This window comes from Lissotriton vulgaris, chromosome 9 (assembly GCF_964263255.1).
Source record: "Lissotriton vulgaris chromosome 9, aLisVul1.2, whole genome shotgun sequence".
Classification (NCBI taxonomy): Eukaryota; Metazoa; Chordata; class Amphibia; order Caudata; family Salamandridae; genus Lissotriton; species Lissotriton vulgaris.
Window position 1 is genome coordinate 945036093 of NC_141697.1, and position 15319 is coordinate 945051411.

The 15319-nt window shown below is 43.6% G+C and overlaps 1 protein-coding gene across 1 annotated transcript in view; it reads left to right on the top strand.

Moving 5' to 3' along the window:
- MON1A (MON1 vesicular trafficking associated A) overlaps positions 1 to 15319 on the top strand; it is a 110259-nt gene that overhangs the window by 37561 nt on the left and 57379 nt on the right. Inside the window, exon 3 of the mRNA XM_086938799.1 lies at positions 2891 to 3046. Within this exon, the coding sequence (XP_086794925.1) occupies positions 2920 to 3046 (127 nt within the window). The 5' untranslated portion in view covers positions 2891 to 2919. The remainder of the gene's footprint in view (positions 1 to 2890; positions 3047 to 15319) is intronic.

Sequence of the window (15319 nt, forward strand, 5' to 3'; positions counted from 1 at the left end):
GCCCGTAAATAGAGCCGATAGAGACCCGTTTTGAGGCCCCCTGAAAATAACTGCCGGTGCTCAGACCCGGACAGACCGGGCCCACTAAAAGCCCTGTATGCCGGAGTAACTTCACACCCATTTCCAGGTCGGGTATAGGCCAGACCGTAGTTTGGAAGTGCCCACAAACGTCCATGTTTGTGAGTGTTCCCAAACTCACAAGGCAAACGACTCAATGGAACAGCACTCCCACTCCTTGAGTAGGATCTGCAACTAAAGTTCTCTGCATTTGAGGCAGACAAATCCGAAGTAGCAAGTCCATTGACACCTGCCAGGAATCTTTTTTTGGATTCCTGACATGTCGATCGTAAATATGCACTTGCACCTGAAAATACTTTTCTAAATAGTGCCAAGTAAGAGACTGTGTAATATTTCAAATAGCAACTTTAAAAATGTTTTATATTTTTTGATTGATTATAAGTCAGCACTCATAATCAGTATCACAACTTTCTGGCCAAGTACATCCTTACACAATTGCATTTTCCATGTATATTTTCTTTTTTGTTATGATCAAGTAAGTATCACATTAGTAAACAACAGTGGCAGAAAAAGAGAGAGAACCCCCACACACACACACCGTCTCTGCGTAAGTATGCCCCAAGTCGCTTCAGGGAGGTCTGTTATTCAAAGGGTCAATTAATCGTATCAACATGTCTGCCTATTCCGCTAGGTCTTCTAAAACTCAAAGAATCACTTTGAGTTAATCCTGCAAAAATATTTGTTGATACCTGAAAGGTAAAGGCTTATATGAAACATTGGACATACGCATCGCTTTTTCAACATTACATGTAAAGTAGTTTTCCATATTTTTCTCATAATTTGCAAGATTTACCCGAGTTATTGAAGCGGTATTGGATATTTGGTGTCTACTTTGTACAAAAGGACTGCTCTATACCACTGCAAAAGCTGCATATCTGAAATGGGTTCTCTGGATACTAAAATCATTCTGCACATGGGACGACAACATCCCGCCCGTTGTCACCATATACATTTTCTGCAAACTCTTGTTCATGTATATTCTTTTTTTTTAATACGCAGATACATAGGGCTTACCATAATAAACAATATTATTTATCTTTAAAAATAGTTATTTCATCATCACAATAGATCCTTAATTTTTCCAGCATAATACTGATGTGCAATAAAAAAGAAATAATAGTCAGTAAATACATTGGTATACTTTTAATAAAGAGTAGCTCTGCTAAATTTTGCTGCAAACTATTACTATTCAAAGTGGGACTCGTCAAGTTCCCATCTCGATTTCGTCATGAGGTCCTCTTATTACAAATAAACCTTCCCTACCATAATATGTTTTTCATCAATACACTGGGTAATCCATAATAATAATATTAATAATCATCCTTTTGTTTTCACAATGAATCATTACATTTATCAGCAAAGTGCAGAAGTGCAAAAGAAAAACAAAGTAAGCCTTTCATACGTTGATATGTTTTTCCACAATATATAGAGTATACCATAATATACAATATTAATAATAGTTACTTCATCATCCCAATAAATCCTTACTTGTTCCAAAAAAGTGAGAATGTACCATGAAAAAACAAATCTAGTTACATTGCCATAGTATTCAATAAATACTTTGGTATATTTTCAATAAAGCGCGACTGTGCAAGATTTATGAACAAACTATTACAACAATAAATACTTCTGAATACTTTCAAAAAAGTGCAACTGTGCTGGATTTAGCAGCAAACCATTACTATTCAAAGTGCATCTCATCGAATTTCCCTCTTGATCTCTTCATGAAACTATTTTATTTAAAAATAGGCCTTCCATAGTTCTTGTATATTCCACGGGGGAGCACTTAATTTCAAATCACCCTATTTCCAGCGTTAATCTTGTAGGATGTACCTTAATCAAACATGCCAAGAATTCACTCAAGGATGCTGATAATGAACTGTCCTCTTATTCTATGTGGGGTCTTTGTGTCCTACTGGCAAAAAGAGGGAGGGGGTCTTTGGAAACTCTGTCTGGGAGTTGTGTATTTTTAAACCTAGATGTGGGATACTGTGGATAATAAGGAGGGTAAGGAGTTGCCTTCTGAGGCCAGAGTATACTTATAGCTTTATAATCTGTGCTGCAGACTACTCTTGAAGCTAAGATCCACATCAAATCAGTGGTAAGAGCACTCTGTTGCAAAAATGACTTGTTTGCTACCAACCTCAGTCCAATTTTAAAGGCGACATGAAGGAGAATCTCTATAGCACTGTACTAAACTGTTTAGTAATCCAGACATCTGTTTAAATCAAGTGAGTATCTACAAAGTTGCCCAGATTGTGTTTTTTTAGATACTGCATAATAATGATTCTATTAGTACAACGCACAGATGAAATCCAGGAATGCTAATTTAGTCCAATTACTCAAAATTGCTTACGGATTCTACCTCAACCTCCTGTCTTGAAAGCCATAGCTTGTTGTTTTCGCCTTATTCCGATGTTAATTGAGGAACACCCATGCTAACCTATGCTTAACATCATCAATTGTTTGACTTTTGTCCACCATTTTGCCTCTATCGCTAAAAGAGCCACATAGTTACTAGAATGTTTATGTATTGAGTGTTTATGAGACGCTGGAAGCCACTTATTGCAGAGTTTTGTTTTTTTAAATGCACTAGTTAAGAATAAGTACTTTTCTACCTAAATACTTGTGAGTTTTTGGCCTTCCTCTTACTCGGTAGCGACAGTAAGTGCCAAAATCTACTGCCTGCTGGTGCAACAATAGTAAATATGTGTATGAAAGTTTATGTGGATGAGTTTGGACATTCCATAGCCTTTTGACCTCTTCACATGCAGAACGTGGCGTGATAGAGTATTTTCTGACTTTTGTACAGGGCCTTCACATTGGAACCGTCTTGGTGAAATGGCTGCCGATGTCCAAAAGAAGATGTCTTCCGCGTTGTCTGATTGCTCATTGGCTCCGGTGGAGGCGCGGTTTTCTGAGAGGTCGGAGAGCCCCACCCCGGCACTGCTCCAGGGAACCGAACCAGGTACAGATAACAGTGTTTTTCACTCCTTGGAGAGTCCTTTCATGAGGAGGATCTTAGACAGGAACCATATTTGCACCAGCACCTGATCCCATCCTCTGCTTCTCATGAATATTACTAGGCAGACATGTTGAGGAGGGCATATGCACTAATCATTAAAAATGTGCCATGCCTTGCTTTTTCTCCAGCTTGTGCAAATTGTGAAAAGAAAGAACTAATTGCCTACTCCATTATTAAATGATAGGAATCCCCATGATGTCTACTCTTTGTGGATCAGTTCACTTAAATCCTCAACTGCCCATTAGCGGAGCCCTAGTTTTCTTTGAAAAAAACCCCAAATGTAGCACTGTGCTCATCCACGCCCAAAAGAGCACAGCATTTTGGTTCACACTTGTACCAAGGTGAGTCACCCATCCATTTCTGTCTTTTCTGGCCTTGACTAATATACACCAGGTCACCTTATAGCTCTGGGTGATGTGAGCCAATGGCTCCTAATTTTGTGTTGCTAATAAGTGACAGGGGAGACATGGTTGGATAAGGGTCCTGAATTGTGAGAGCAATAAATGATGAGAAAATACATCTTTGCAAGGAAATGATTATAAAGAGGGTGTTACGACTGCTCATTAAAAAGGTCTGCCATTGTCAAATACGAAGGAAAAGGGTGATTACTGAGGCAGATACTATGCATGGGAAGCAGTAGTGGCTGGTGTGCGGGTGGAGTGGTGTGGCGGGGGACGACGGGCAGGGGAGGAAAACAGACAACAATATAAATTAAAAGTAAAATACTAAGAACTTACCTGCCGCTTGATGGTCTTTTCTGTGTCCTCGCTGCCGCAGGCTCTGGATGCGGCCTCCTTCCTCCCGGCGCCCTCCTCGGCTCGGGCGGAAAGGGAAGGACTTCCACCCTAGAACGTGAAACCGGCTGGCGGTGGCGGGCCTTTCGCCATTGTAATGACACCCTAAATTTTAAACAGCGACATTTGATACCAATTAATTTCTTTGGAGATGATTCACAAAAGCATTTTTGAGTACACAAAGTAATACTATAGGAATACTCTTTACATACTCCTATACCTTTGTGAATTGGCCCGAAACGTCCATCGCCATTTACTAAAAGTTCAATGCGGATACTGTCATATATATGTTTCATAATTGTATATAAATATTCACTGAATATTAACATTTCATTCCATTGTACGATGTTTTGGGGCCAATGCGCAAAGACCTATAAGATGCTTGTGTTTAATACCACTGATATACATACTTTAGTAAACTAACCTGTGCATACTCATAACTGTGATATTTTTCATTGTATTGGTATGTTAAATAGTGCACCTCTTTTAAGGCCTCTAGAATATTATACAAGTTCGTTTTGTGACTACAACGGATAGTAACATGTTTAATGTAAAAACGTATATGGTCCATTCTGAAGCATTTCGGCAGCATATTGGGTGCATTTGAGGTACAATCTGGCATTTTTGAGCTGCAACCTGGTGTGACCTAGTAGCCCCCTGACCCATGTGAGCTGCTTAGTGTCATATATGTGTCTCTTCGTGAAGAGCATTTTGACATATTTGCGCCGCATCTTGAAACAACTAATTGCATGCTTGTGTAAGTAATAGTACCCTGCCACCTCAGCAGCACCTTGTTGTAAATAGAATTAAGTAGGTAGCAGGACACGTCTTAAGGTAATTAAGATATATTTATTAAGTTAGACAGCAGAGCAGTAAAACCCCACAGCTGACCAGACCAACTGCCAGGGCTGGAATCCTCCACACCACAGATAGAACACACAAAGGAACTATGGGAGAAAGAGAAGGTAGGAACACTAAGAAAGGACTACAGATAGGAACACTAAGAAAGGACTACAGAAACCAGGTAGTCATATTGATGTAAGAATAAATATACAACACACCTCAGAGCTTGAAGCAAAACTCTGAGCTCCCTCTTACTGTGACTTATTGAACAGCACCTTGGTATGTTTGAAACCTTCCATTCTCTCCAGGAAACAGTCTCTTCCCTATACACCACTGATCCCATGGGTCTGGTCTTGTCGGGCATCATCTGGCCCTAGCAGTTCTAGCAGTATCCTTTCCCAGTCTGTTTTTATTAACCCGTTCACCTCTTGCAATGAAACTCTCCCGCTCACAGCAGTCTTGAGTCTGGCAGGTCATTCAGCCTACATAATAACATTGCTGCCCAGTCTATCGGGTCTCTTGCTAAATTCTCATCTTTTCTTGCTTTCTTACTTTTCACCTCATCTGCAATGCCCACTCTGTCATATCTGTACCCCATACCTGCAGTTGTGGGCCCTGTGGTCTTAACTAGTGAATTACTATCAGTCTTTTAAGAACTTCTCTTCCCATGGCAGCACATTTTTCATTTCTTCTGTGCGTAGACTACACCCAACGAACACTGTTTGACTGTGCGCGTAGGCAGACCTACAGTTATGGGATGTCATTCTGCCAGCACCATCTTCCATACACCCTCTACAACTGGACAAATCTTATGAAGAGAGTCTGCTCTTACCTTCCTGCATCTTTGGGCAGACTGTGGGTCCGCCCCAGGGGTGTTACAAAGGCAGCTCCCACGGTGTATGGTGGGGGCCCTGTCAGCCCCTACTGATGTGAGTGTGAGGGGCCCCTTCAGCATATCTTGCAGGGGGCCCATCACGTTTTGGTGTACCACTGGTCCGCCCAGGTAAATACAACCAAATTTCAATGGAGTAAGGTATGTTTTCAATAGATAATTCAATTGCACTCGCTTGAACTTTGCGTTATTCAAGATTTTCTTGACAGGTATGCATGCCATTCTCCTCTCCTTGTATGTGATGGGTTCAGTCCAGTCTTCCCCTCACTGTGCTCACACCAGTAAGGGCACTCTACTCCCATTCCTTATCACTTATCAGTGCTCTATAGAGGTTAGGCACACCTCGGCCTCTTTATGCTAAGTTCAGGTGCACCCCAGGTTATCTGTGGAGCCTCTTGGTACTCAGGCCATATTTCTTTACCCTTTAGCTTTAGTATGGTGTACTGCAAGAACTGACCGGGTCCCACTCCAACGCGAACTTGCAACTCTGTCAAAGTAAAAATGATGAGAGACCAACTCCTCATCATTTTTACTTTGACAGAGGTGCAAGTTCGCGTTGGAGTGGGACCCGGTCAGTTCTTGCAGTAACAGCTAGGGTGGCCGACCACTGGGTTCGAATCTCGGCAATGACGCTGAACATCCTGTGATTCTGGGGAAATCACTTAATCTCCTTGTACCTAACAAAAAGGAATGTGTCCTCATGTAATGCAACTGGTGCTATGTAAAGCGCTCTAATACCCGATTCTTGTCAAGTTCGCGCTATATAAAACTCTGTAAAATAAAATAAAAAAATAAAAAATATGTTATTAGGGTATAGATCACCTGCCCTAACACCCTCTCTCCATTGTGCCATTGTCATGTGTGGAGTTATCCAAATGAATGGGTGCAGGCTGTACAGGTGCATGCCTGGAACAAAAGAGGACTTTTTCATGATCTTCCTCAATGTTCTCTCTTGTGATTTCCTCGCTTGCCTTATTGTATGAGAATACCGTGAGGGTACGTTACCTCACATCATGAGTAGCTCTTGCTGGGTAATCTGCCCATGAGTTCCTTCTAGCAGTTAAGTCTTCTGACTGTATTCTTTATCCAATCATTAAACTGTGTGTTTAGTTGCATCACAGTATAAAATGTGTCAAAGTCTGGCAGTCCCAACCTCCCTGATTCCCAGCACAGCTTCAGTGTCCCTAATATGACTTTCCTGTGCTTTCCAGCTCGGACTGGGATACCAATACTATATCCAGTTTCTGAAAGAGGAATATGAGCATCTAAAATCCTATACTATATAAAAATACTGTAAGTAAGCAAGTAAGTAACTTTATTACATGATTTAAAAAAACCTTTACAAAATACAAAAGATAAAAGTGTGACACGTGAGTTTTATAAAATAGAACCCCCGATTCCTGTTGTAAAAAGCGCCCGCCCCCCACATGTCCGAGCACTCTTGTAGGTACACTTCCCACAAATGCCTGTGATGATGATCCCTAGGGGCATTTGTGGTCGTGAGATTGTGTGTTAAATCCCATAATTTGCCAGCCTATACGCCAATCCCTTTTTTGGTAGCAGTTTTGTTTTGATGTTTCCGACAGATTTCCGTGTGTCTAAATTCCCGCAAGAAAGTTTGTCCAGGTATTGTAGAGATCCTGGGGTCTGTGTCACTGCCTGAGGTGGCGGTCGATTTATCCCCTCCCCCAATTTTTTTGCTCCACAGTCCATAAACCTTACCAGTGCACTGTTTAAATTTGTGTTCCGTGGATGAAAACATGCCAATACTGCAGATCTACGTGATCTGGCCTCCTTGTTGTTCCAGCACCTCCGTAGAAGGGACCTTCTTTCCTTCAAGAGTCTTGGACACGGGCACAAAACATGAATTATGTCTTGCCTATGATGGCCACAAAACCGACATGGTTCCGGGGCACGGTCTCTTTTCCATTCGAGAAGGTGGCAGGTCAAGGGGATCATCCCTAATCTTAGTTTTAGAAAGCGGAGTTTAGTGCGTGCGCTGAATGGTAAAGTTAAATAGCTCTGAGGTGTCAACTGATCATTTCATATAAGGGTCATCCAGCCGTGGCTTCTTCTTGCAAGACTTGCCTTGTCTTCCATAGAGGAGAGCTTTTTAGCGCTTATTTTTGCTAGCCTTTTGAACTCGTTTTGGCTGCCGTGTAGGTCCCATACTTCGCTCAGGCCTAAGTTTTTAATCTGCTTGTCAAGTAGCCATGCCCCGCTAGCCATCGTTTTGTGTTCAGTTTGGCCCATAGATATTGCGCTAGGCTGCCTTCCTTTGACGTCCTCAATTTGTGGCAGTTCACTATAAAAGTAATCCTTCTGCGCAACGATTGTTTACAGATTCCCAATATCAGCCTGATTTATATAAAAATACTGCAGAAGGAAAACCTTTTTTGCAGTGATACTCTCCGGTATACCACCCTGGCATACAAAAGGGCGCACAAGGCTACTGGATCCCAACCGTGGCGGTTGAGGTCATGCGGTACTGGTTTCCTGGGACTGGCCCTACTATATCTCTGCAAATTGACCCAAGCACACCTTACCCACACTTGACTCAAGATAGTCTGGGCAAGCATTCAAAGACTTCTCAAGAAGGTAGTGTGGGGAGCAGGGCTCAGAATTCAGTAGTATAACAACACACACCATATTATATTGCCCAGCTCAGGGCTCATCTTTTAGTTAAAAGAATGTTGTTTATTCTACAGAAAAGCAAAATAATACACTTAGCAACCCTGCCAAATCTTTCTAATTCTACCAAAGCAGTGGTACATGTCAGTCAGGCTGGCTCATCAATAACTGTATTGTCCGCATGCAGGCCCTATATCAAGTGGCTGTTTCCAAGACGATGCCCTAATCCCACAACACTAATCTAAGTGTAAAAGCCAATGGATCGACCATGAGTGCAACGCTAAAGGGGAAAGGGTACAACCATGCATTGTCCTTCTCTCCACTCTCCAGCTGCCTGGTCACCCTGATCTGTCTAAAGTGTTGACATTGGTTGTCAGTACAGTGACTTTACACAACCTAAGAAGCCAGATCTATATATTATTTTCTCTATCACTTGTAATTGGCACAACCAGTGGAGTCAAAAACTTTCTCTATAGCTGTCACCGCGAGTGCGTAGTGTCCATCTGCCAATGCCAATTAGTGCAGGATATGTCAGTTGTTGTAGGTTCTGGGCAGTCTAAAACCACATTGTTCAAGATGTATCTGGGTTTCTACTATCTTTGCCATTCTGTTTGTCAGTGCCCTATTCAATATTTTGATTATGAATATTGGTGATCTGATCCCTCTCAGAAGGCTTTGTATTCTGCATAGGAATCATAGTGATGACTGCCTTTCTCATAGAAAGTGGAAAGATCCCAGTGTTTCGTGCTCTCAAAATATTGCTTGATCACTTTCCTGATATTGCTTGAAAACACTCTATCTCGTAGTGCCTCTGAATATAGGTACCATGTGGCTTTGCTTGTATAGCAATATCCTCCTGTGTTAAGTGCCTGTAATTTCTTTTTTACATCAGACGAGTACCTTCCCAAGTATTTTATGCCTTTGGTTTGAAAGTCTTCCTATGGCACCAGGATATGATCCAGCCTACTTGTGATTTCAAGTATAGCTAAAAAACAGAAGATTTCTGTGCTAACAGGTGTCTTACCCTTCAGGTGTCCACTATGTCCACTCTATACATCCCTTCCCATAGTTAGTCAGCCATACTTCATTTGGATTGGACCTTGGTGGGATTTCTTAATTTTTCCATGTTGGGACGGAAAATTCGCCTACATGGTGATACACGTTCACCCCTGCCCTGAGTGCCCAACTGTACTGATATCTGGCTCCCTAATGCTGATTTTTGTTTTGTCATAGGCAAACACGAATCACATATGTGCTCCATGACCTAGGCCTGTCTCAGATTGCGGTCTTGTTGGGCCAGAAGGGGTGCCCAAAGCGCTTACCTCAAAGTGGTAGAAGGCTACCGCCTTTAATTGGAGCTAAGCAGCATGAGCGCTGTCGTGGCAGCATACTGTATAACCTCTTAAGTGCTTCGAACGTTCGGCGGCCGACGGCACCACTACCTCAGGAGTGCTGCCGTCGGCCATTGAACGTTCGAACCTCATAGCTGCAATGGAACGTCCAGCACTGGAGCTGGACGTTCCATAGCCGTTATGAGGATAATGATCACTAGGAGTAGACCGGTCTTTATTGACCTGTGTCACCTAAGTAAAGTTTAGTATCTGTGGGTTTAACTCAACCTTGGCTGACATCTGTTTGGTGTGAAGTGCTATGCAGCACAGAAGTGGTGTATCTCCGCTGGGTGTATGTGTGCCTCGGAAGGCTACAATACAGGGATAATGCAGTTTTGAACAGTGAGTGCATGGTAAATGCATGTGCTAGGTGTATATGTGCCTATGAGTGGCACAGTACATGGAGGATTGTTCACCGCATGCATGCTAAATGCATGTGCTGGATGTATGTGTGCCTATGAGTGGTACAGTACATGAAGGATTCAGTGCTGTGCAGTGCATGCACATTAAATATATGTGCTGGATATATCTGTGCCTGGGAGTAGTCCAGTGCATGAAGGGTACGGTGCTGTGAAGTGTGTGTGTAGATTGTATACATGCACTGGATGTGTGTGTGCCTGTGGATGGCACAATACATGGAGGGCCCTGGGTTCCATTTTGGGAGACCCAGGCCTATATGGTGAAACATGAAGAGGAGGTGGAGAGATTTCCCCAGAGAGATTTGTGAATTGCTGCATTCCTATAAGCTGGGTGGGACCCACTGGGGAAGGGAGACCAGGCTTTCCCTGTACACTTCAAATGGTGCTCATTCATTCAGTGAGACGTCACAGGAAAATGCTTGGGCACATCTCAGGAAGAGGAGATGGGGCTGAAAAGAGAGTCATAAAGAGTAGGGCTGGGAGCCAGAGCCTAGGGCTAATCTTTTTATGCACATATCACTGTGGCTGATATCCAGGTGTGAACTTCAGTCACTCCCATGACCTGTGTTGTGGAGCTATCAACTTTGGAGACACTCCTGCTGTGATAGACTGCTTTTTGAGAGGGAGCAGAAGAGTAGAACCCAAACATAAAATTTTAAAGACTCACACCCTAAATCACATTTGATGTCTGGAAGTGGACTATAAGAAGTGGAGTGTGAGACGCTAAAAATTGTCATCTGCCAAGGAGCCAGATGGCCTGTGTGATGAGGGGAAGCTCTGTACGACTTCTGCCTGTGACCAGGTCTGGGGGCCAAGGCCTCCAGTTCTCCCTGCTGGGTGAGAGGACATCAGCAAGGGATTCCAAGACCACATGCCCTGGAGCACCAGCGCCTGTCTGCTTGCCAAGACTAGTGTACCCTGTGAGTAACAGGAGACCGTTTGAGGGATTGAGATCCAGTGCAGAGGCCTGTCGAGTGGACACCCTGCACGAGGAAACAGCTGCTGCACCAATTGGGTCATTGCCCGTATGCAGGACAGAGTCGGTAACTGCAGTATGCCAGGAGAGGATCCCTGTGAATTGAGCTGTGTAATATGCTGCGTCGATCGGGCCAAAGTCAGTTTGTAGTGTTGAGGCAGCAACTCCGTATGCCAGCCCCTGGAAATAACGGCCGTAGCCTTGTGCGGTATCAGATGGCAACCCCGTATGCCTGGAGGGGCCGCCGTGAAAATGTTACTGTGCCGGTTGGGATGGAGGCCATCCCTGTGCTGTGAGACACAGTGAAACATTTTTCCAGGGGGGTAAGCAGGACCATCAGGTACTGAGATCTGATCTGCCATTGCCTGTTGGAGAAGTGGGGACGCTGAGGGAGCATCTGTGCTCCATCACCCAGACAAAGGACCAAAGACCAGATCTTATCGTCCAACCCCTTCCGGGAGATGAACCATACAGATACCCCGCAACAGAAGCCGCAGAGAGCCTCGAGTCACTTCGGGAGCACAATTGAGAGACTCTGTACCAACTCAGTGTAGTCGTCTGGACCGGTTGTGGCCGACTCACCTGAAAATTAGCTGCACCTGCTGCTAGTGTCTGTGGAGAAGGGGCTCTCAGGAACTCCAGACTCTTCACGCATGCTGGTGTGGGTAAGACTGGTCTCAGGCCCAGGGGCACTTGTTACTTACGGTAGTACTGGAAAGCTGTTAACTTTAAATTAGAGTCAGAGTGGACCACATTTAGGCCCAGTAGCTCATGCTTGCCCCATGGCCTTTTTGCAAGGGGTCCTGACATTCCCCAACTAATAAACAATTCATATCCCTCCGTGACCAACATGGATGTATCAAGATATTGCACAACTGTGTCCGGACAGACCTGAAAAATATTTGGCATCAGCATAGGGTAAATAAATATTTACAATGCATATCTCTTTCCCAACAAAAAGGCCATATGTTAGTACATATCGTCCATCTGGAGCTGCCTTTGTTTAATGTGGTGAAATGGTACCCCTGATTTGACCCATGTTTTTACTCCCATCACAAATTTGGAATACACATCCTATTACATTTTTACCTCTTCTGCTTCAGTTACATGTGGTATTTGTAGGGCTACTATGCCAATTTTGTGTTGCCTTAAGTATGAGCATTTGGGATAACTATTAAGGCAACTTCTAATTAAGGATCCTAATTGCTTCACCTACCATATACTCAGTAAGTTGTGCGTGAACTTGTCTGCCTTTGTTCTACCTTTTGGTGAACCACGGGTGTCTCGCTGCTTGGATGTCAAGGTGTGCTGCTGCAATGCTTTATGTCTGGATAAGTCTACCATGCTCTGAAGGCTTCTTTAGGAACCTCTGTAACTATCCTTCCCATCTCTCCCCATTACGGGCAGCCTTGTTTTATTGTAAATTGCAAAGGTCCACCCAGCAATTTCTGACTTCTCAAATCCTCAATAACTCCTCTTGAACCCTCACAACAATAAATACGTATACTGGTATACTACATTGATTTAGGACTTAATATGGAGGGGAGGATTCTCCATACCCTCGTAATGCCAGACTCCCATAGTGGTGTGCCCAACTTCAATCAGCACTGGGTGCTGTACTCCCCACCACCCCACATCTATAATCTATAATGGTGTCCATTAGGCAATTTCATAACTAAGTGAGATAAGACCTGTTTAGTTTTCTTGCCTCCCAGAAAAGCTAACATGTGTATCCTACATGTTTTGTGTAGATTTCTCACCTCCCTGCCTCACATCTCAGTTTCTGTACCTTTATCATCCCTATCCAAGACCCCACATCCTTTCTCACTTTGTCTGTGCAGGAATTTAGGTGGCCAATTTATCACTACCCATGAGCCTGACTATATCTTTGTCACTGAGACCTGGGCTAAGTACTCATATGGCCCTGACTTGGTGGATGCCTATCCTCTAGCCTGCACCATTACTCGATCGGACTGACAGAGTAGGGGGGGGGGCTAGCAATTCTATATGAAACCTTGTATACATATTTCATGGAGCCATTTCACAACTTTACGTCACCCTGTGAAGCACTATACTTCTCTTTAAAAGTCTGCCTGACTGAATCATTTGCAGGGAATATTGTTTATCGGTCTTCCGAGCCTAGGTCTGTTTTTACTTCGGAGTTTGCTGACTTAATAGAACCCTATCTTGGGAGACAACAATTCACCCTTTGGGACACTATAACTTCCATCTGGACAGTGAGTTGTGTAAAGACTCTCAGGCCTTTAAAGACACGATGTTATGCTGTAAACTCTCGCCATTAGTAAGGACTTCTACCCACGAAGCAGGCCATATCCTTGACTGCCTTTTTTTCAATGACTACCATTGCAGGGTCTCCGACTCCTTCCCCTCATTTGGCCTGATCACTATGCTGATCCCTTTTCCCTCTCTTTGTCCACCACATGCGAGATTGCCCCAGGGGAAGTAATAAGAGTCTCAAAAGAAATTGGAATGGCCTTAGTAAGGCATAATTTTCCTGGGCTTAGAAGGACTGTAATTGGACAGACCACGATGATACAGAATTAGCAGCGATAGAGTTTTCTACATGGCTCACTTCAGCCATTCGCTCTCTGGCCCTGCTAAAGGAATCTTACAAACTGAGGAAAAAGCCTACCTCTCCTTGTTTTTCGGAGAGAATTATAATACATAGACAAGCCCGCCGCTGCCAAGAACATGCTTGGCATAAAGGCTATGAACCGCACTAAAGAACCAGTTATAAGGCCATCCTGGCAGAATATAAAGAGGCCATTAGGCAAGACAAATCTCTCTACTGTGAAAATAAGCTTGCATCAGCCAACTCATCTAGAGATCATTTTAAGTTGATTAACCTCTTATCCACACCCACAGCTTACCCAGTACTGAGAGCTCGCAGGCTTTCTGTAATCATATGGCGAATGTTTTCCATACCAAAATGTCTGATATTTATACAATTGTGGATAGTCTCAACTCTGAGCTCTCTATTTCTGCTCAAATGGATATCTATGCAGCCCCTGGCTCCTCACAGTCCAAGAGCATTAGCAAGAGGGTGGACTCTTCTTTCTCACCCTTGACTTATGAATTGACTGAGCAGTATCTTCTCAGCGTGAAATCAGGCTCCCAGCTGGAACCCTGCTCGCCTAGTGGGATACAGCTGGAAACTGATATTATTATCCCTCACCTCACAACAACTCTTAATAAGGCTATTACACTATTACTTCTGGCTGTTACCCTCAACATTGGGAAAAAGCAGTTGTTAAGCCTCTCCTTAAAAAGCCCAACCTAGACTATTCCGATTTAAAAAAACTATCAGCCCATTTCTCTGCTGCCGACACCCACTACGATCTTGCAGAAATACCTGAACATCCAACTGATGACCTATCTGGAACAACAACATCTGTTGGATGTTTCTCTGTTTGGATTCAGGAGTAACAATGAGACTAAGACCGCATTGTTATCAGCGGTCAATAACATCCAATCCATGATGGATGCAGGACAGGCTGTGGTGCTGATCCTTCTGGATCTTTCCGCAGGCTTTGATACCATCTCTCCAACCTGGCATGTTGTCCGCTTGCTGGAAATTGGGGTCGCTGAATTGGCCCTGAGCCCTAGTACTCCTTTCTGATGGATAGGTCACAGACAGTGGTTGCGGATCAGTTCTATTCAGAGCTCATAGCTACCCCATGCGGAGTTCCTCAGGGTTCTTCCCTGAGCCCCACATTGGTTAACTTATAAGTTTCCTTGTCCTACCCTGACAACACACAAATAATGGTGTCTATCACAAAGGACATGGAGGCATCAGCCACCAAATTGAAGAACTGCATGCATGCCATCTGTATGGTAAAAATCTTCCACAGATTCACTGGTGATCAAACTGAGGTCCTGATCTTCGGTTGTCAACCATCCATTTGGGCCAAATCTTGATGGGCGCAAATGCTAGGTCAATTGCCCAACCTTAGAACTAGGTACACTATACCTCTTCTAACCAATGCCAAAATGCTTGTGCTCGTTCCCTAAAACATGGTAACATTTGATTATATCCAAGTGGCATATTTAATTTGCGTATACGTCCCTAGTAAAGTGCACTACATGTGCCCAGGGCCTGAAAATTAAATGCCACTAGTGGGCCTGTAGCACTGATTGTGCCACCCACCCAAGTAGCCCCCTAAACTTCTCAGACCTGCCATTGCAGAGCCTGTGTGTGCATTTGTAAACTGCCATGTTGATCTGTTAAAACAAACCTTTTCCCAGGCCC